This window comes from Pseudonaja textilis, chromosome Z (assembly GCF_049901715.1).
Source record: "Pseudonaja textilis isolate UNSWEBS1 chromosome Z, rPseTex1.2, whole genome shotgun sequence".
Taxonomy (NCBI): Eukaryota; Metazoa; Chordata; class Lepidosauria; order Squamata; family Elapidae; genus Pseudonaja; species Pseudonaja textilis.
In genome coordinates, this window is record NC_142008.1 from 21800119 (window position 1) to 21822700 (window position 22582).

General features: G+C 34.8%; 1 protein-coding gene across 1 annotated transcript in view; it reads right to left on the bottom strand.

The window, feature by feature from the left end:
* The window catches only part of ZNF804B (zinc finger protein 804B), a 215298-nt gene that overhangs the window by 46724 nt on the left and 145992 nt on the right, over positions 1 to 22582 (bottom strand). Inside the window, exon 2 of the mRNA XM_026716163.2 lies at positions 5449 to 5592. Coding sequence (XP_026571948.1) covers positions 5449 to 5592 — 144 coding nt within the window. The remainder of the gene's footprint in view (positions 1 to 5448; positions 5593 to 22582) is intronic.

Genomic DNA, 22582 nt, shown 5'->3' on the forward strand with positions numbered 1-22582 from the left:
CAGACCAACAATCAAGAAGTAAACAATACTCCAGCCAAGGAACTTCCAGACACTCTAACAGTAAACAGCCCAACCAAAGAACCTCCAAGATCACTCCCACCAACATTGACAGGGTAAGCCACTAGCACATAAATTGAGATAAAACTCATTCCTCACTAGCACTGCTGATGTTACCTAACTTGAATAATGAAACATCTGCAAGAAAACCCCCCAAGTTCAGAGAGCAACAACGACCCTAATTTCAATGCTGAGCACAAATATTTTCTTGATCAGAATTTCAGACAGCTGATAGAAGATACAAGAATCAATATTACCACATCTGTAAAATTATAAAATATGGAAACAGACATGGAAAAAATGCATTTCAGAAGTTGTCTGAATTCAGAAGGAGTTCCAATCTCGAATTGGCATGCAAAAGGATGCAATGAACAATAGTAATTTATTTAAAGATGATCAAATAAGGTGAAAGGAGTATAACTAAAATTATGCTAAGCAGAGATCTCAACATCCAAAATACCTTATAAAACATTTCCTTTTTGCAAGAATTTCTAATGCTATAAAATGATGTTAGAAGACTGATATTACCTAGTTGGAAGTTTAGGGAAATATAGAAAGCAGCAGAAGAATCATAAAGTTTCTAATGAAACTATGCCTGCAAATCTGGAGACTGACACAAGTGCTACAAGACTGGAAAAGGTCACTCTTTATTCCAATATCAAATAAAGGCAACTTCACAGATTATGCAACTATCATACAATATTTACAATTTCATATGCTAGCAAAAAATTCTTAGGCTCATCCAATGCAGATTAGGGATCTAGACTGGGATTCAAACTGGTTTTAGAAAAGTCTGAGGTAAAAGACACAATATTGCTAGTATACTTTGAGACAGCCAAATAATATAAAAAGAAATCAATGTATGTTTTACTGATTACCAGATAACCAGTGCCCCTTTGGGTCATTATTTCAGAAGAATTTCCTTATCCAAACAGAAAAAAAAAACCAGAATGACCAAGGATGGATAGATAGAAAAGGGAAACCGTGGAAGCAGGAGCAACTTCTGACTTCCTGCTGGCTTCACCATTGAGTTTCCTTGTGATAATCTTGCAGGTAGAATCAGAAAACTTTCCTTACTTTTCTTCCCTTCTTAACAGATAATTTGTAGCTTCTAGGTGGGGGAGGGAACAACTGATTGTGAGACTGGCTGGGAAACTGTCATAGAACATTTGAAATGAAGATTATATGATGCAGTAGAAATTAAGCTTTACAGCAGCATGCAATAGCGCTGAAGAAGCCACAACCTTTCTAAATTGTATTTCCTTGGGAGTTCTGGGTCTAGATCAAGGATGTCAAACTTGATTTCATTGAGGGGTGTATCAGAGTTGTGTTTGAACTTGGGGAGCTGGAGTGGGTGTGGCCAGGGTGGGCATGGCCAGCTTGACATCACTCATGTCAGGGCACCTGTGGCCAGATCAATCTGCCAGCAAAAACAGGTTCCTGGGCTTCATTTTCAGCTGTGACAGCTTCCTTCAGCCCCCTCCCAGCAAAAAACAGACCTGTGGAAGGCCATGAGAGACCCTCCCAAACTCTGTTTTTGGCTGGCAAAGGCACTTCGGGCCAGACCTTCGCTGTTTCCAGGGTGGCCTTGTGGGTCAGATCTAAGCACCCTGTGGGCCAAATCCCTGGTCTAGATATTAGATGCATTCTGTAAATTGAACCATTACAGGTTTCTTGGTTGAAAAACTGTTGTCTTATGCACCCAGTTAAAGATCATGACCACAAGAGTTTTAGTAGTATAGAGATTATAAAGACTTTTCATTATGGTAATCTTGTCAACTTGTTAATGTCTTTAGGAAAATGGTAGAACAGGGGTCTTCAAACTTGATAGCTTTAAGACTTTAAGACAACTCCCAGAATTCCTTCTCCAGTCATGTTAGCTCAGGAATTCTGGGAGTTGAAGTCCACAAGTCTTAAATTTGCCAAGGTTGAAGACCCTTGTGGTAGAACATTTCTTTATCCTCATGCAAACTTCATACATAGGAAAGGAAGCAGCAATCCCTATGACAGAAGTTAAACAGACTAGGTCCAGGTCAGCAAAGGTTCTAGTTCTAGTAATGAAACTCAATGCCTATTGTAAAAAAAGAGCAATTAAAATAAAATTTAAATAAAACCAAAATAATGACAAGTACAACTTTAAAATGTACAGCTTTAAAGCTGACAATGAAAATTGTGAATTGAAAAAGATATTGTCTTTTCTAATTGATTATTAACAGTAAAGGAACCACCTGTTGAGAAATGTACTTGAGACTAGCTCTTGTTAGGTGAGCAATGAAAGCCTTGAAAATAAATTTAGATACTGGTATATGTCCACATTCACAAAGATTGGGTGAGTGCATGCATTGCTATCTCCTGTAATACCTCATGGAAGTAAAAATGATCTTTGAAGAAGCAAGAAAGATAGCATACTAATACTTTTGAATAATGCTGTTGACGAAAATGGGTAAAAAATATCATGGATAGCCAAGGAAATTACAAAAGGATTCTAGAACAATTCAATTTAGAATTTTCATTTAAAGCATAAATGACCATACTTAAATCACCTTATTTAGACATATTATTTAAAACCTATCTCTATGGAAAATTCTATGATGCTGGGAAAGATGGAACTGGGAAGAAAAGAAGAACCAGCTGATTGTAGGAATTATGGATAAGCTGCTGGAAGACTTAAGTGACTACGTCAAGAGCAGATAATCCTGAAGAAGTTATATGACCTTGTAAGAGTCAACACCAATCTGACAATACATAATCAAAGCACAACATATAAGAGGAACAACTATTTCTCCTTTTTGCAATGTCTTCAAAGCCTTTAAAATATTTTCCATTGAAATCAGTTTAAGGAATGCTTCACAATTGTCAAAAATGGGCAACATTTGTATGTCAAATTATTCAGTCTTAACTGCAGAAGAACAAATCCATGTTGCCGGGTTGTACTTTTCACAAATAGCTTCCCTCTCTCTTCTTGGGTTGAAAGCTCTAGGCTTCAAGCTGGTTGTGTGCTTAAGATTGGGCTAGAACTATTTTAAGCCTGGTGCCTTAATCTCTATATAAAACTGCCTCTCATTCAACCATAAATTAACCATTTATTAATTTAATAAATCATATGATATCTATATGGGAATAAGGTAGCCCAAGAATACACGTTCAATCAGATTTTGAGTAAAGTCTTGAACTGCACAATTTACATTAAAAGTATGGTATAATTGATGAGAAGAAACCCTTTATGCTATTTTTTATTTGAAGGTAGTCGGTCTTTAACTCAATATCTAGAAAGAAACTATGGACAAAATTGGCAGTACTATACATTGCTACCTCTGATTATAATGTGGCATGAAAATATCAACTGCAGGTTACTTATGCCAACTTCAGGGGTTGTTGTACAGTAATACACTTTTAAAAAAGCAAAAGTGCATAATTGCTTTTCTTCTCATGAAGTTTTATACTAATTCTGTTGTTCAAGCTGTTTTTAAAAATGAATTTCAATCAGCTAATAAACCCTGTTACTTAGCCTTCTCTATGTCAGGGGTGCAGTCATTTTCCATCTGATATAGGTGGATCTAATGGGAACTTTTAACGCCTTACTATAATTTTACAATAAAGAAAAATAGGTTACACATCAGATGTAACACATAGGTTACATCTATACCAAATTAAAGGTTACTCTATTTACACATTTGCAACTTTGGTAATTATTAAATGGTTGGTAGAACCGGACAACTAAATATGTCTTTTTCATGCTTATTCCTTCACCCTATGGATCAGCTATACTTTATTTTGTAGAGCAGCATTGAAAAAACATGTACTCCTATTCTATGTGAGGTTTATGTTGTCTGATTAAAAATATAAGCTATTTGTTCTTTCACTTCTAATCTGTCATTTTTTCTTACAGCATTAAATGCCATTTTTAAAATTAAAGAGTTTTATTGCTTTTAACCATTATTTTTTTTATGATGCGAAGCAACCAAGAAAAACCAACAGATGCATCAACATGACATTTCTATTTTGAATAAATCACTCTTTCTGAGAAACATATTGGAATATATGAATACGTAGGGAGGCCTATAAGTATATGCAAAGGAAAAGATGGCAATGCCTGGACTTGATCAATATGAAGCAAACAATTCTGATTAACAGAAAAAAGTTGCTATTGGAAATACATGCTTTTTTGTAGGAATGGGAGATTATAGGATTACCCTCATATAATTTGAATATAATATGAATTTTATATCATTATAAGTCTTTTATGGATCAATGAAGTAAAGATATATTTTTCTTTTAAAAAAACAACCTGTTTTATGTTGTTTTATAATTTTATAAAATGTTTTATATTTTTATTTTAAATTTGTTTCCTTGGTGATAAAAAAGGCAGCCAGTAGGGGAAAAAATAAAAATGTATGGCTTTGGATCATTGCAATCTGAAATCACCTATTGCCAGTAGATGAAATTAAATAAGTTAACTACAAGAAATCTTGGTTCTTTTGTGCTTTGTAAGTATTAATCTAGTCTATGATTTTCATAAATAGAAGAAGTTCTTTTCATAATTAACCACATAGTAAAATATCTGCTTTGGGTCACATGGTTGTAGACCCAAAGCAGAGATAAGAAGTGGAGAAATCAGTAACTTTCCTACTGTTACCTGATTACCTTCTTCTAAAGATGCACCAAGTGCTATTTTTTCCTTGAATTCTTTTTTGTTTTACGATCTTTGCCTCAATTCAATTTACTTTCAAATTCAATCTTATTCTTGTTTTTCCTTGTTATTGTCAGTTTATCCTCCTCAAATATTCAATTTATCTCATTCTATTCAGGCTATGGAGAATTATGTAATTGGGATTGGGACCTATATTTGTGTTGACAACAGTACAGAGAGAATTCCAATTCTAATTCTAATCTTCCCTTTGTTTTGTAAGGAGTAACATGGAAAAGCATTCTCAATATAGTTTTGGAGGTTCTTTTTTTCAATCCCTCTGTGGCCATAGAAGGCATGGATGTAACCTATTTCAAATTTGACCTTTCTTCTGTTGGTTTCTCCAGTAAACCAACTGTAATCCTGTCAATTCAGTGTTCACAAAGTTATTCTGCTGGCAAAACGAACCTCTTTATGTAATTTATTTCCAAAGTTGTTTTGCACTAGGAACAATAGAAATTTGTAACTAAACTTGCCCTCTTTTATAATAAAAATTGATACTATGCTATGGGAGCCTTGGTAATCTTAAAAAATAATTTCAGTTGAGGCCGAAGAGCTGATTATATGAATTGGTCTAAGTATAACAAGTTATAAAACAGCACTTGAACACACACAGTAATCACCTCCTATAAGCTGATTACATCTCTGGTTTGTCAGGATTGATGCAATAAAGCAAAATATTTGACATGGCTTTTTAGGTTTACCTGCTTATGTGCATGATCATAGGAATTGATGTGGTTGTCAAATTCATGGTGTTTATGGTACTGCTTGTCACATAATTCACAGTAAAAGTTAGCCTTCACATCTTCCAAAGCCCTTGCTGCTGCCTTCTCCTTTTCAGCAAAATCCTGCAAGGGCAAGAGCAGATGAATAATACTTGATTAGTATCAATTTTTTGCCCACAATTTCCTATATTAAGGGACAGTGCAGTTATTACAATACAGAGTGAAAAGAATAGTACAAACAAGCAGCAAGTTTCTTCTTAATTTTTATAGTTAATTTTGCTCTAGGAAAGAGTAACCTGTGGAATGTATGTTGTATCAAAATCATTTAATTATTTGGGCTCTATGCACCTTGTTTGAGAAAGAGGCAGTACCAGTGGTGGGATTCAATTATTTTACTACCAGTTCTATGGGCGTGGCTTGGTGGGTGTGGAAAGGGAAGGATACTGTAAAATCTCCAGTGAGACGTGGTATTTGCCGGTTCTCTGAACTACTCAAAATTTCTGCTACCGGTTTTCCAGAACTGGTCAGAACCTGCTGAATACCACCTCTGGGCAGTACCCTTTTCTGTGGAAACCAAATGCTCTCTGCAAGCTTTTATCAGCAATAAAAAGCATTTAAATTGTAAAGTGTGAGAACACCTCAAAATGAATGAATTTACCATAATAATATGGGAAATATGTTCCTTAGGTAATCTAAAGCAATACTTCTCAACCATACTTCCTAAGGAATGTTAGATGTTGAAGTTCACACAAAAACTGTCAAGGTTGAGAAACACTGGATCTAATACATCATATTTTACTAGATATAAATCTATACATGAATATTAAAAAATATATTAACCTGGCTTCATTATTGTTCCAGCTATATACTGCATCCGACAATGCAAAAGAACAAGAATACAAAAAGGAGACCCATAATAAGATATTACATGGCCCCAATTCTGTTAGCAGTTCATACATTAAGGGCAGTAAGAGGAACAAGCATATATATATGGTTGAAATCAGTTAATCCTATTAGAATTGTTGATAGCTATGGTAGACTTCTCTAAGCATATCATTGCTTTTTGTGACTGTATCACAAGTGATTGAACCTCTTTTAAATCTAAAAGAATAGTATAGAATTCAACAAGCACAACAGTATAAATTTTAAATTTATATATATAAATATAAAGTTTGTGGCCATGCTATGCCCAAAATCAGTCATACTAAGGCAGTAATCTTGTATACCAGGGGTTCCCACCCTGGGTGCTCGCACTCCCTTAAGGTCTAAGACAATATTCCAGGGTTGCAAAAACTCAGGCTTAAAAGTTTCAAAATTATAGTGTATATGTATAATTATATGCATACAATTATTTTTAATTTTTTTAAGTGGTGTTAGAATATATCAGAACCATTCTAGAGGTGCCAGATATAGAAAAGATTGAGAACTCCTGTTGTATACAATAGCTTGATTCGAGGATCCCTTTAAATAGTTTTCTGAGTCATGCATGATAGACACAAACTGAAAAAAATAGATTAACTGCTAGATCAATTAACAAACTCAATTAGATTTTTTTTATTCCAAAACAGCTAGAATACTATTTGAATATCATCATATTGACAAAATCACCAGCAGTCAATTGCAAAAGGCAGCTTTACTTGAAACAGCATCCTACAATTATATCTTTAATATCATCAACACTATCAAACCACAACATTCGCCTATTCCAGCTCCTTGGGAAAGGCTCAGTAGGTGGACAAAATGCCAGTCTAATCATCTGACTGACTATGTGATCAACTATAAACATATGTCACCCACTATCTTGATATAGTGCTTAAAGTTGTGATACTTAAAACCAGGTGCTTGTAAGTTCTAATTCTTTGTTCCATTGGGAACAAGGCAGCTGGTGTAATTTTGAGTCAGTCACTCTTTTTTAACTTTAGGAAGCAATGGCAAAGCACTTCTGAATGCCTGTCAAAAATATTGCAGCATCATGTCAGGCTGTTGCCAGGAATCAAGACTGACAAAAAGCACCACACAAATTCAAAATATTTACAATAAGTTTAGAGAGCATGATAATTTTACTTACTGCTTTTTTATCTTGCTGCTACTTACTGCTTCTGTTTGAGCAATATTTTTCCTTTACAACCATAATTATTAAAGTAACTCTCCATGATTTCAGTGGTTTTAAGTCTGTAATATGAATTCCAGAATGTCATATGGTAATTCTATTATTGCAGATTTTTTTGATTAGTGAAACAACTTTGAGAGGTTAACAGACTTGCTTTAGGACACATTTTACAGAGGTGCTGTATTTCTAAAACCACTTTTTAGATGCAATGTTAAACCGTTTATTCCATATCTTTTATTTCATTTATTTTTTCCATTTCATTTAATTGTACCATTTATTTGGTAGCCTGACTTGAACACGTGTGCACACACACACACACACACACACACAAAATAAGTAAAATATGTTTCATGAAAAACAGTATTTTGTGGCTGTATTTTTTGGCATCAATCTTTAATAAACCACTGTCTTTCCCTTCCCCTTCATTCCTGCCCCAAGGGATAGCTTGTTAAAGTAATATTAATGTGGGTGGATGGGGTTGCCATTAGCCAGAAGTCAGTACCAAATTCTTGACTGGTTGGTTGGATACAGCTTGTGATGAATGTGCAGGCAATATAAGCATATCCCCATAAGGTCCCACATAGTGCACACTCTGCCATTTTGTACATTTACACTGCTGAGGTAAATTGTAAAATAATTATATAGAACAGAAAATAAAGAATAGAATAAAGAATAATCTTAGTGTATGAAACAAAAAAAAAGTGTCTGAAAAATCAATGAAGATTGATTGTACCATAACTTTAGTTATTCAGTTATTATTAGTCTTACATGGAAGGAAGTCTTCTTCAATCCAGCCCTGACATCTGTGTAAGGGAAATCTTAATCTACATGATTACTAGATTACCTAGATTACAGAATGAGATTACTTACATCTGAATGTAATTAGAATATAATGGTAGGATTTAAGACCTTTCTTGGTAATAGGAAGATATGAGAGAAGCACTAAAGATCCATCATTACAGGTACATCATTCTTCTCTGTCCCGATTTTAGGTTATAACAATATCTAAATGAGGCATTTATCTCTTTAATATTTTAATAAAGTTTCATGGAAAGGCTTTTAGAATTTCCTCCACATTCAGCATGAATATACTGTTCCTCTCGGTGGTTTCTGATAGATTCATCGAATCTATCTAGCATGTTTAGAAATTTTGAAGTATTATACTATTTTATTTTTCTGCTACTGAATTCATTTCTCCTGAAAAATTTAAAGGAGGCTATTGTGTAAAATAAGTTCAGACTCTGAAAACTCAAATAATTACTGAAGTGTCCTGTTTCAGAAGCAGAAGTGATTGACTCGACTTGAATAATCATTTTTTGCATCCATAAAATCTTCCTTTTCCTTCTTCCTAGTGGCATGTTCCTATGTACTCAGTAGTACATAATTTGGATATCCCTGCAATCCAGAAATAGTACATATATACCCAATATATTGATGGGCTATTATTGAATCTAGCCTTCTCATGTATTCGCTGATGCTTTATTTACACTAAATTTGTATTTCAGTGATTGCATGACTTCTGTAGAAAAAAAAAGGTCTGTTAAACTGATTTTGAATGTGAATAAGCTGCAGCAGAACGTGTTGAATGTCAGCATCAGGAGATACAAAGCCAAGAGCATACTGAGACTGACCAAACACAGGTACCAAATGATGGAACAATCAAATGATGATGATATAAGGCTTCTCAGCCTTGGCACCCTGCTAGTAGAACAAAGAGAAGAGCAGAGGTATTCTATGAGACTGCTTGCCAAGCAAGGGAGTAAATCCCTTGATTGAAGACAGCTGGCTGCAGTGTGATTTAAGAGACAGCCCTGACTTCTGTTCGTTGTTGAAATCAGCCATTTGATTTCTGGTTCTTGTGTGATGTTTGTTTGAACTCTACTTGTGGAATTCTGACCTCTGTATTGGATGACAATCTTGACTTTGTTCTCAGGACTGGGTTTTCACTCTTCTTCGGCATGTTTCTGTTAAAAGCGACCTTTTGGGCAGTCTCCTTTCAGAGACTCTGTTTTGGCTTGTGTTCTTTGTCTGCTGCTATCAGCTGATCTTGAATAAACAACTAATTATCATAGCAACTGTATGAATGCATGTGCATTTAAAACCAGAAGCGCAAACCTTTTCTCCTGCCGAATTAATTCACTTTATTGAATTCTTTCATTTAATCTCTGATGCAGTGTTCCTGTAACCCACTTTGGTATTTGTTACACAGACCAAAAAGATGTCATTATATACAGCTAATTGGGAAAGGAATAGGATCAGCTTTGGGAGCTTTCCATATAATTGTTCCCTCCAGTAGTTTACTTATTTATACCACTTTTATATGGTTTCCTATTACCTATTAAGAGAAATCTCAAAACAATACCCTTTCTCTTCTAATATATTTTACGATTTTGCTGAAGCCCCTATCTAGCCGTGTAAAACTCTGGAGCTATATATCACATGTATTAGAGACAATATTTCACAGAAACCAATTGACTTGATTTCTCAGTAAATATCCATGGGACTCTCTAGAAAGCCATTTAAGTTTGTGTATTTTGAGCTTTTAATATTTTGTGTCAAAACGGAAATGATTAAAATGCATTTGATTGCTCATTGATGGCTGTTAACCCTATAATTTAAATTCCTCTTCATGTAATGAAATGATTAATTTTGCTTTTCTTTTTAAGTTATCCTGATTTATATGAAAAAAAATCCCATGATTTAACCTGCTGATTGCTTTTTAAAAGCTTTCAGTTGATCATGTTGATATCATCAGTTATTGGCTATGTAATTAAAATGGATAAATTAAAATATGGATGTAATATCATTAGTGAAGTATACTGCACTGTTTCATCATATGCCAGATCCATGGAAGAATGGGTCAAAGAGGAAAGTTTTATCAATTGATAATCTTCCACATAAAACTGATATTTTCATATTTTTAAAAAATATTGATAAATGATCATTTAAGTGTTTACAGCTTATTCCATTCTATTGAAGTCAAAATTCTAATTATAAGAGGATAGACAGAATATATTTTGTAATGAACAACTTAAACTGGAATATTATCTTATCCTTCCACAACTTATCTTTTACTGAAATTAATGCACAATTTCAGTAAACAACCATACAGATGGTTTAAAATAGCAACCAATTAACTCCTATGTGCATTTTAAGATAACCAACATCCACCTCTATTGCCTGGTTGCTTAATTGTGCTTGTTTTGTCATGGGAGGGAAAAGCCATATTTTCAAGGTTACTTATTGATCTGACATGATCATTACATAATATAGTATACAGTTCCTAGAAGTCTGAAATGGTTCTCCCTGCTGAGTTATTTAACAACAGTGCTGTAAGCTTTCCACATTTCTAGCTGGTTTAAATTTAGGAACCTTAATATTTTGTACTATATTAGAAATCACTAATATTCCAATGGCATGTTTGGGTTCTCTTAAATGATATCATTTGATCCTCAATCGCATGACAATCAAGAATGCATAGTCCACTTATGCTTCAGCTTATCCAGTTATTTAAAAGAAATCTCAAAGCTATATCTTTTCTCTCCTAATATATATTAGTATTTTGCTGAGTAATTCTGAAATGTCTTCAGTGCTGTAATACAAGACCACAGAAAGACATGAGGTGACAAATTTCAAATATATAAAAATTCTATGGGCACCACCTGTCTAAAATACAATCTATTTGTACCCTACTATTACTGTTAATCTTCTCACCATTCCTTATCACCCATCCCCTCCCACTTGACTGTTTCCTACTATGATTTGATTGTTGATTGTACCCTATGACCATCATTAATTGTTGTACATTATGATTCTTGATTCTTAATGAATGTACCTTTTCTTTATGTATACTGAGAGTATTTACACCAAAACAAATTCTTGTGTGTCCAATCACACTTGGCCAATAAAGTATTCTATTCTGTTCTGTTCTGTTCTGTTCTGTTCTGTTCTGTTCTATTCTATTCTATTCTATTTGATATTCTTTATGTGCTCTCCATTATAATGTATTTTACTCAAGAAACATTCCTGGCTATTTGGCCTACATATATTATTTCAGACAATTATAAGATTTAATAGAGTTTCCAGCTAATGAAAACTGACATTTTGCATAAGTTATCAAAAAAGACAATTAGATTAACAGATATTATATTTAGCTTAAAGATACATGCCACTGCGGTAAATGTTGATGTTATCTTGTCATAAGCACATGTATTCTTCCACGAAGGAACAGCTTTTTATATCCATTCTTATTTTATGCCCTTATAGTGATAATCTCACTAATGACTTCTGACATTGTATTATTTGATATAAATATAGTAAATGTAATGTAACATCTCAAATGTGGCTGTAATACATAATCAATCAGAAATCATGTATGGAGATTTGTGAGGAATTTTTAAGAACTCGCACAGCCATTAAAATATGCTGATTGAGACAAAAATAAAATACACTTGATTTCAAAAATTAAGAATTCCTCATCAGCTGTGAACAAATCAAGTGGACAAAGAGGTCACTTGACCAAGAACTGGATGCATTATGATCAAAGAAATATATCCTAATGGTGCCCTTGGGGTTTTTTTTGTGCCAAAAACTTATTTGTACTAAAAGTTTACTGTAAAAACATGAACATTTTTCATTTTCCTAAGTTATTTCCAACAGCTGAAAGATGACTATCAATCAGGTGGAGTTTGTTCAATTGTTTCCTAATATAGAGAACTTAATGTATTATCATGTAATTTGTACATGATGTAATTTTAAATTAATAGTTCACTGCCAGAAAACAAATCTAAGCAATACAGGATCTTGAATCTAGTTTTTGGTATCTCTGGTGATGACAGAAAAACTCTTGCATGCCTTCGAGAACTGTTATCAGTCAACCTAACCAAAATTGCACAAGATACACTCACATTAAGTCTTAGAACGGTTCATGGGATTTCCTAATTGCCTATATTTTCTATTTGTATAAGCAGGCTGTTACATAAAAATGTGCCATGTTTCTTATAGATTTAGATATGGTGACTTTCCACTGAAGATGTCCAATGTAAAGTTAAGTTTTTGATTAGATTTCTTGAGTGGTGCAATCTGGCATAGAATTTTGTAATCTAAATTTCATATTCAAAGAAGAAATAAATACAGAATTATATTTCATTTAGTAGTTTTCAAATGTTGATCACTAAAAAAAGAAACTAAATACACTTACATATTTCTTTTTTTTATAGGAATATATATTCAAGTAAAATGAACCTGTAAAAGAAATGCACTGATTCAAATTGTAATATGCACTACTATATTTGAGAACAAACTGAACTCTTAAGTTTAATATGAACATTTTTTCATATAAATCTTTATTATCCTAAGTGGGATTATTTAAATCATTGTCTTCATGCCTCACTAAATTAAAGCATAACTGATCGATGTAAACTGCCCAGAGTTACTTAAGGTGAACAAATGCATTTTGAATTAAATAAATAAACAAATAGCTTCCAGTTTTTGCTTAAATATCATCAGTAAGGGAAGTAGTAGTGTCCACTGTAGAACTGTTTCTAATATTTAAGTGTAATTTATATAACTTAAATATATTATATTGTATTTTATTAAACAATAAAGAACAGGATTTAGCTTTTAAAGCTGTGATAGTCTTTGAAGATAATTAGAATATAATAGAATAGAATAAAATAGAACAGAACAGAATAGAATTTTTTATTGCTTAAGTGTGATTGGACACACAAGGAATTTGTCTTTGGTGCATATTCTCTCAGAGTACATAAAAGAAAAGATACATTCTTTTTTTCATCATTCAGTACAATTCTGTCTGGAGATTAAATGATTGTGTTATCCACACTTAATTTAAAGCAGGAATATTAAAGTGTCAATTCCATGAAAATAGTCATGTAATCAAAGACCCACTCTGTTCTACATAAGTTATGATGTAGATAAAACAGGACAAGGCTTCAACTGCATGGTTGGCTGTTTGACTTTTTGACTCCCTCTCTGTGGATACCTCTGACTCAGACAATTATCTTTTAAAAAAACAGCTGACAGACTACTACTTTTGGAAGGTATTTCCCAGAATTGTCCCTGGTTGACCTTTATTTTTTCAAAAGCTTCTGTAACTCTTTTATTCAACCTGGGCCTTAGTTTTAAAACCTGGTTGACTAGCTATATACTTATTATATCCTAAATGCTTAATTTGTAAGGTATCCTGGGAGAATCTAGCCCTGAATGTCATGCAAATAATAACATAAATCAACAAGTAATTTATAAATGATTAAACATGCTATCAAGGATGACCATAGATGGTAAGTGCTACTAATTCTAGAAATAAAGAACAGCCTAAACACATAGCAATCCAGAAGGCGATTCCTGATTTTGTAACAATGACTTAAGTACTTTCTCTCTGTCTTTTTTCTATACATTTTAATTTCCTGGAGGGAGTTCTTGAGCTTGATTATAATAGAAATTTTTAATTTATTGTCAGTTTCTTTAATTTGCATACTAGTTAATCTTAAATCATTTAATTTAAAATACTACACCCCTTTCTTTCTTCTTCAAATACAGGTAGTCCTTGAATGTAAAATGATTAAGACAGCAGCTTCCCTAAGAAACTAACTGATCCCTATATAATAGAAATGTATGACCAGGATAACCAAGTCCATGGGAATAACATTTTTTAAGCCCTTGTGGTCACAGAGACAAAATATAAAAAGAATGAGATAGACCTAGACTTATCTCATCCATGACCCAATTTTTGCAGGACAGATTTGTGGCCCAAGGTTAATGCCTAATTAACACTAAGCATACTAAAAAACAGAGACATCACTCTGCCAACAGAAATGTATATAGTCAAAGCTATGGTTTTCCCAGTTGCAATGTATTAATGTGAAAGTTGGACCAAAAGAAAGGCTGAGTACCAAAGAATTGAGACCCTTGAACTATGGTGCTGGAGAAGACTCCTGTGAGTCCCTTGGACTGCAAGGCGATCAAACCGGTCAGTCCTAGAGGAGATTAGAATTAGAATTCTTTATTGGCCAAGTGTGATTGGACACACAAGGAATTTGTCTTGGTGCAAATGCTCTCAGTATATATAAAAGAAAAGATACATTTGTCAAGAGTCAAGAATCATAAGATAGAACACTTAATGATAGTCATAGCGTACAATGAGCAATCAAATCATACTAGGAAACAGTCAATATAAATCATAAGGATACAAGCGACAAAGTTACAATTATACACTCACAAGTGGGCCAGGATGGATGAGAAGGAGTGATGAGAAGATTAATAGCAATAGTAGTGCAGACTTTGTAAATAGTTGAACAGTGTTGAGGGAATTATTTCTTTAGCAGAGTGATGGCTTTTGAGGGAAAACTGTTCTTGTGTCTATTGTTCTGGTGTGCAGTGCTCATTTTGAGGGAAGGTGTTGAAACAGTTTATGTCCAGGATGTCTGTAAATATTTTCACAGCCCTCTTTTTGACTCGTGCAGTATACAGGTCCTCAATTGAAGGCAGGTTGGTAGTAATTGTTTTTTCTGCAGTCCTAATTATCGTCTCAAGTCTGTGTCTGTCCTGTTGGGTTGCAGAATCAAACCAGACAGTTATAGAGGTGCAGATCATAGACTCAATAATTCCTCTGTAGAACTGTATCAGCAGCTCCTCGGGCAGTTTGAGCTTTCTGAGTTGGTGCAGAAACAACATTCTTTGTTGTGCTTTTTTGATGATGTTTTTGATGTTAGGTGTCCATTTTAGGTCATGTGATATAATAAAACCTAGAAATTTGAAGGTCTCTACTGTTGATACTGTGTTGTTTAATATTGTAAGAGATGGTAGTATGGGAGGGTTTCTTCTAAAGTCTACCACCATTTCTACGGTTTTGAGTGTGTTCAGTTCCAGGTTGTTCTGGTTACATCATGAGGCAAGTTGTACAACCTTCTGTCTGTATGTGGATTTGTCGTTGTCTCAAATGAGACCAATCACTGTTGTTTCATCTGCAAACTTCAGTATTTTAACAAATGGATCGTTTGAGATGCAGTTATTGGTATATAGGGAGAAGAGAAATGGAGAAAGCACATAGCCTTGGAGGTCCCCTCTGCTAATTGTACAGGTATCAGATGTGATTCTTCTAGCTTCACCTGCTGCTTTCTGTCTATTAGGAAGCTTATGATCCACTTACAAGTGTGTTCAGGTACCACTAGTTGGTTTAATTTAGTTAGAAGAATGACTGAAATGATGGTATTGAATGCTGAACTGAAGTCTACAAAGAGGACCCTTGAGTACCGTATTTCCCCATGTATAAGCCACCCCTTTTTTCCAAAATTTTCAAGCCCAAAAAGTAGGGGGGTGGCATATACAAAGCAGGTACACTTTTTATACGTGAAAAATGCATAAAATAATAAAGTAGGAATAAACTGGTTTTCCAGCAGTATGCTATACTTTTTTGTAAAAATTGTACATGATGATACGATTACGAGTGCGAGTACGCGATAGAAATGCGTACGCTAGGCATCGGCCTGAATGCTTCGTTCCTACTCTCGTTCCGATGCGTAGATTGCTAGCGTCGCCTGCACCGCTTTCGGCGTCATGACCGAAGTTGTAGATCTAGACGTCGAATTTTGTTTCTTTGTAAATTTTCTTTCTTCATAACTTGTTTCTCTAATAAAATATTTTTTTCAAAACTTCACAGTCCAAAAATTGGGGGGGTGGCTTATACAAAGGGGGTGCTTATACATGGGGAAATACGGTAGGTATTTGGAGATTCAAGGTGTTGTAGGATGTAATGCAGAGCCATATTAACAGCATCATGTGTCGATTTATTTGCTCGTTATGCAAACTGCATGGGATCTAACAGCTGATCCATGATGGTTTTCAGGTGGGACAGCACTAGCCTTTGAAAGATTTTCATAACTACCAATGTTAGAGCAACTGGTCTATAGTCATTCAGTTCCTTGATGGAGGACTTCTTTGGCACTAGGATGATAGTAGAGCATTTGAAGCAAGAAGGAACATAGCACATCACTAGTGATTTATTGAAGATTCAGGTGAAGATGGGAGCCAATTGGTCAGCACAGACTTTTAAGTAAGAAGGACAGTGGTGGGATTCAAAAATTTTTACTACTGGTTCTGTGGACGTGGCTTAGTGTGCGTGGCAGGAGAAGGATAGTGTACTATCTCCAGTCAGAGGTGGTATTTGCGGGTTCTCTGAACTATTCAAAATTTCTACTACTGGTTCTCCAGAACTGGTCAGAACCTGCTGAATACCACCTCTGAAGAAGGAGTTATCTTGTCTGGCCTTGGTGCTTTTCCTGCCTTTTGTCTGTGAAATAGATCTTGTACTTCTTTTTTTGTGATCACCAGAGTTTGTGAATCCAATAGGTTGGGGCCAGTTGTAGGAGGCTTGGCTATTGTTGGTGTGTTTGAGATGAGGATTGTGGAGATAGGTGGCTGTAGTTTCCTTTCAAACCTGCAGTAAAACACATTCAGGTCATCTGCTAGTTGTTGATTTCCTTCTGCCTGGGAAGGAGGTCTGCTGTAGCCAGTGATGTTTTTAAGAATTTTCCACATGTTTGCTGGATCATTTGTTGAGAACTGATTCCTTAACTCTTCAGAGTAGCTTCTTTTTGCTGCTCTGATCTCTCTTGTTAATATGTTTCTGGCCTCATTGTATAGTATTCTGTCACCTTTTCTGTAGGCTCCCTCTTTGGAACAACGTAGCTGCTTAAGTTTAGCTGTGAACCAAGGTTTATTGTTACTATATATTTGCAGGTTCCTTGTTAGTACACATAAGTCTTCGCAGAAGCTGACATATGATGTTACAGTATCTGTGAGCTCATCTAGGTCTGCAGAGGCATCTTCAAAAACATTCCAATCAGTGCAATCAAGGCTTCAGCTTTGCCTCATCAGACCAAGTCCTCACTGATTTAATTTTTGGTTTCAGGTTTTAAGTCCTTGTCTGTAGGCAAGTACAAGGTGAATCATGCAGTGATCAGAGTGTCTCACAGCTGCTCGTGGTAAAGACCTATAAGCATCTTTTACTGTTGTGTAGCAGTGGTCTAAAGTACTTTTGCCTCTGGTGGAACAATTGACATGCTGGAAATATTTTGGGAACTCTTTCCTTAAATTTGCTTGAATCTGGGTGTTTAGCTTCAGCCGCCATAATTTTGTCAGATAGAGTTCATAATGCCTTGTTTACACAAGCTTGTGGAAGAACATACACATCTATTAGGAGAAATGAGGAGAACTCATGTGGAGAATAAAATGGCTTGTAGTTGGTATGTAAAGATTCTAAATTTTCATCACAGAATTTATATATTATAGTTATATCCTGAAACCAGCTGTTGTTGATGTATAAATGTAATGCTCCACCCTTTGTTTTACCTGATGTCTCTTCAATTCTGTCTGATCTAAATATTTGAAATCTTGTGATGTATAATGGTATTGTCATCATGAATTTGTGAATTAATCCAGGTTCCAAACAGACAACTACTGAATTGTAGAAATCAGAATTCCATCTAATTAAAAGATGTATTTCATCCATCTTGTTAGCAAGTGAGCATAAATTAGTCAGAAAGAATGAAGGGAGAAGGTTCCCCCCCCCATTCCTTAGTCTATTTAAAATTCCCATTCTTTTACCTGGTCTCCTTTTTCAGTGCTTCTTCTTTCCTTTAATCCATAGCACTGGGGAATTAGTTGAATCTCCTCCATTTGCAAAGGCGGGGCGTGGGTGTGTGAGGAATCAGAAAGCTTCTAAGAAAACATTTCCTAATTCTTAGCAGATGGTCTTGTGAATATGAAATTCATAGTGAATTGCAGATAATAATAAAGAATAAAGAAACCATTAGAGAGCATTTCACTGAGGCAGCCATCGTGGGTGCCATCTTGAATCAACCCTGATTGCTCTTTAGAAGGCCAGATCCTGAAGATGAAACTCAAATACTTTGGCCACCTAATGAGAAGGAAATACTCACTGGAGAAGAGCCTAATGCTCGGAACAATTGAAGGTAAAAGAAGAAGGGGCAGCAGAGGTGACTGGATTGAGTCACTAAAGTCGTTGGCATGAGCTTAAATGGACTCTGGGGGATGGTAGAGGATAGGAAGGAGGAGCGTTATCCATGGGGTTGCAATGGGTCAGACACTGCTTCCAAACTCAAGACGGCAGGAGCGATATTACCTCATATGTTTCAATCACCGACCACCACTGAGCCAACTGATTGTGAACCAGATTTCTCCTGCATTGCCCAATCACTGCCAGTTGCTTCACATTCTGTTACCTCAGTTCAAATTGGCAGACATTCCACTCCTTCATTTAGGAGCGGTCTGGGGCTCCTTACAGTACTAAACATCAGTATCTCACCAAAATGTCTATGTCTTCTACCTAAGGAACTGCTTGTGGACTCGTGATATTATCTTATGTGTTTCAAACACTGACCACCACTGAGCCAATGGATTGTGAATCAGATTTCTCCTGCACAGCCCAATCACAAAGGGTCATCACAAGCATGGGTAACCAGCTAGTATAAGGATATACAGTAGTTGGAAATTGAAGCATACTCATTTTTCTCAACTGATATTAATATTATAAGTAATATGGTTAGATTATTATAAATGCCAAACCATAGGTAATATAAGTAATATGATTAGATTATTATAAATGCCAAACCTATGCATTTAATACTGCACCTAACACTTAGCAGTCCCTAACCATAGCAGCAGAAAGGTTTATGGTTTAATTTTGTGCTATCTCATGATTAATAATTCCAATATCTTCTAATTTCTTTTTCTTGCTACTTTTATCAATGAATCTTTGATTAAAAATATCCTTTCATTTTCATTATTGTCAGTGACAATTTCCAAGTATCAGTTTCCTTTGTATTAAGCTATTACATGAGTTAAGATTGATTAGCAATTTTAAAAAATATTAAAATTAAGACAGTTCATATTTTAAAAAAGACTAATAGAATTTAAAGATAAATAGCTAAGATCCCAAGTGAAAATTCATTGACGTTGAATTATTTATTACTGAACTGTTATATCCCTCCACTGAGGATTTCTTCAATTCACTGAACTAATTCATTTTGGACTAGATAGTTTTAATTCTTTAACATAATTAAAGCAATAACTCCTATTGGTCATTCTCTTGTCCAGAAATAACTTAACTATGGCTGTACTGTGAAAGTACTTATAGGTCTGAATAATAACTCAACTTTATATTTTCAACTAGAAATGGAAATACGTTTACACATATTTTCTTACCCTAGATAACCTTAGGGGAATCTTCAATACAATCTGAAATTACTGCAGAATACTAGAACACTTACGATCCTAAAGCTACTTGTCCTGCTTTTTAGTAGTCCTTTTTTAACTGACCATTTCTAAAAAAAAAAAAAATCCCTCTGTGAATAACTTAGACTTCTGTTCCTTTTTAGGTAACTTATTCTCCAGGAAATCAAAGAAGTTGGTGAGAGAAGATATAGTAATGAGAAAAATAGAGAATAGGGGATTTCAGAAAGAAAATTACAGAATAACAGAGTTGGAAGGGCCCTTAGAGGTCTTATAGTCCCACCCTGGCTCAAGCAGGAGACTATACCATTTCAGGCAGATGGTTGTCCAATCTTTTCTTAAAAACCTCCAGTATTGGAGCACCCAAGGACATTTCTCCTTAGGTCTAGGTTGAGTCTTCCCTTAATTGGTTTCCATCCATTCCACCACAGAAGAGTATGGGAGGGAGAGAGGACAATCCATAACCAAACATATAGCAGTCCAACTCATTCCAGGTGAAAACAGACCTAGCAGTTGTTAATGTCAGTTCTTCTGCCCTCACTATTGAGGGACAGCTACAAAAATCTCATGCTAACATATCTCTTAGTGGAACGGAATTCTCAGGAACGTGGAAGAAAGTGGAAGTGGAGATGAAGTTATATTTCCAATTGGATAGAAAGTCACATAATTTCAACAATCTCTTTCCTTCCTTGCAACTGTAAATTCTCAATACTTTCAATTACCTTACAGTTGAGCTGGAAATAAAGCAACACTACTGAAATCATGAGAATATGGAAGACTAGATCTGCTTTCAGAGTAGCATTAAATACTTATAGATATGCCATTTATCTGTCAATCCAACTGGTTTCATACATCATTGTGGAGAAATACCTTGGAGAAATGCTGGAGAAATGCCCTGGTCAAACAAGGTTAAACAACCTACCTTCCTTCCTTCCTTCCTTCCTTCCTCCCTCCCTCCCTCCCTCCCTCTCTCCCTTCCTCATCCAATTCAGTGGCCTGATTAGGGGCGAAGTCCTTGCAGAGTTCATCCAAGATTTTCAGCACTTGGATTATCAAAGTTGTGATCCAGCATCAATGATGGAGTTTGAATATAGCATAATTATGATATCCAAATATTGTGCTTGGGCTTCTTTCCCATTGTTGGCTGCAATTATTCTGGTCTATTTAATCGCCTAATCCTGCATAGCTTTTTCTACGGTAATATCATTCTACTAACTAGAGCATATAAAATATTTGCTAGACCAATACTTGAATACACCTCATCAGTCTGGAATCCACATTACATATCTGATATTAATACAATTGAGAAAGTCCAGAAATATTTTACGAGAAGAATCCTCCACTACTCGTAGCAAAATATCTTATGCCACCAGACCTAGACAACCTATAACTACGCTGCCTTTGGTTTGATCTAAGTATAGTATATAAAATTATATATTGAAATGTCCTACCTATCAATGAATACTTCAGCTTCAACCAAAACAATACAAGAGCACTAAATAGATACAAACTAAAGATAAACCACACCAAACTTGATTGCAGGAAATATGACTTCAGTAACGGAGTAGTCAACGTCTGGAATACTCTACCTGACCCTGTGGTTTCTTCCACAAACCCCCAAATCTTCAACATTAGACTGTCTACTATTGAACTCACCCCTTTCCTAAGAGGTCTGTAGGAGGCGTGCATAAGTGCATCAAAACGTGCCTACCGTCTCTGTCCTATTGTTTCTTCTTTTTCTTGTTCGTATCCATTTCATATATTTCATATGTTTATACTTATACCTGTTATCTAATAATTGTTTGACAAAATAAATAAATAAATAAATAGATTATGTTTATGTCATTCATCCCTCACATCTTTGCTGTATCCAATGTGCTGCTTGTGCCTAGATCTCAGGGAATAATTCAGACTGAAGTCCATAGATGGCTCATACAAATGAATGGGCATGGAAACAATTTTAAATTATACTAAATGTATTTCCTTGTGAATGAATTAGGATAACACAAGGTCCTAGTGAGGGGTGACATGTGAGTTCTCTATAAGGACTCATTATTACACAAAATGTCTTTTCAGTGAGCAATTACTTTGCAAATAGGGTATACCATGAACTTTTTAATAAACTGCAATGGGTTTTTCATATAATTCAGTCTGTTACCAGTGATTCACAATCTGCACTGCTGTAGAAGAAACTTAAGACAAAGAACAGATTATGTTCATCCATATTGGACAGAGGGTGATAGGAGCAAGTTCAAGAAATATAAGCACACTTTCATTAGTATCTTTAGTCTTTAGCTAATTAATTAAACTATTCCAAGATTTTTCATGTTTTAGAATCATTATCAGGAAAATTATTTGCTAAATGCTACTGAGTGAGAAAATATGAGATATAATTGTTTTCAGTATCTATAACAACAGAATAGGCTGTTTAAATATAACATCATTTTAAACAGTTTTATTGTAAACTTTGTAAGTTTGGATTCCTAAGACAAATACAATCATATGAAATATGGTTTTTTTTAAAAATTGACTTATTTTAGATTTAAAGCAACAGAAATGAGTTGATATTATGTAATTCTCATTATAACAATATTTTGAATGCTTTGTGTTAATATTTATGTAAACTATTGGATTATTAGGTATAACACCACCAGTTTCAAATCAAGTACAGTTCACACACACACACACACACACACACACACACAGAGAGAGAGAGAGAGAGAGAGAGAGAGT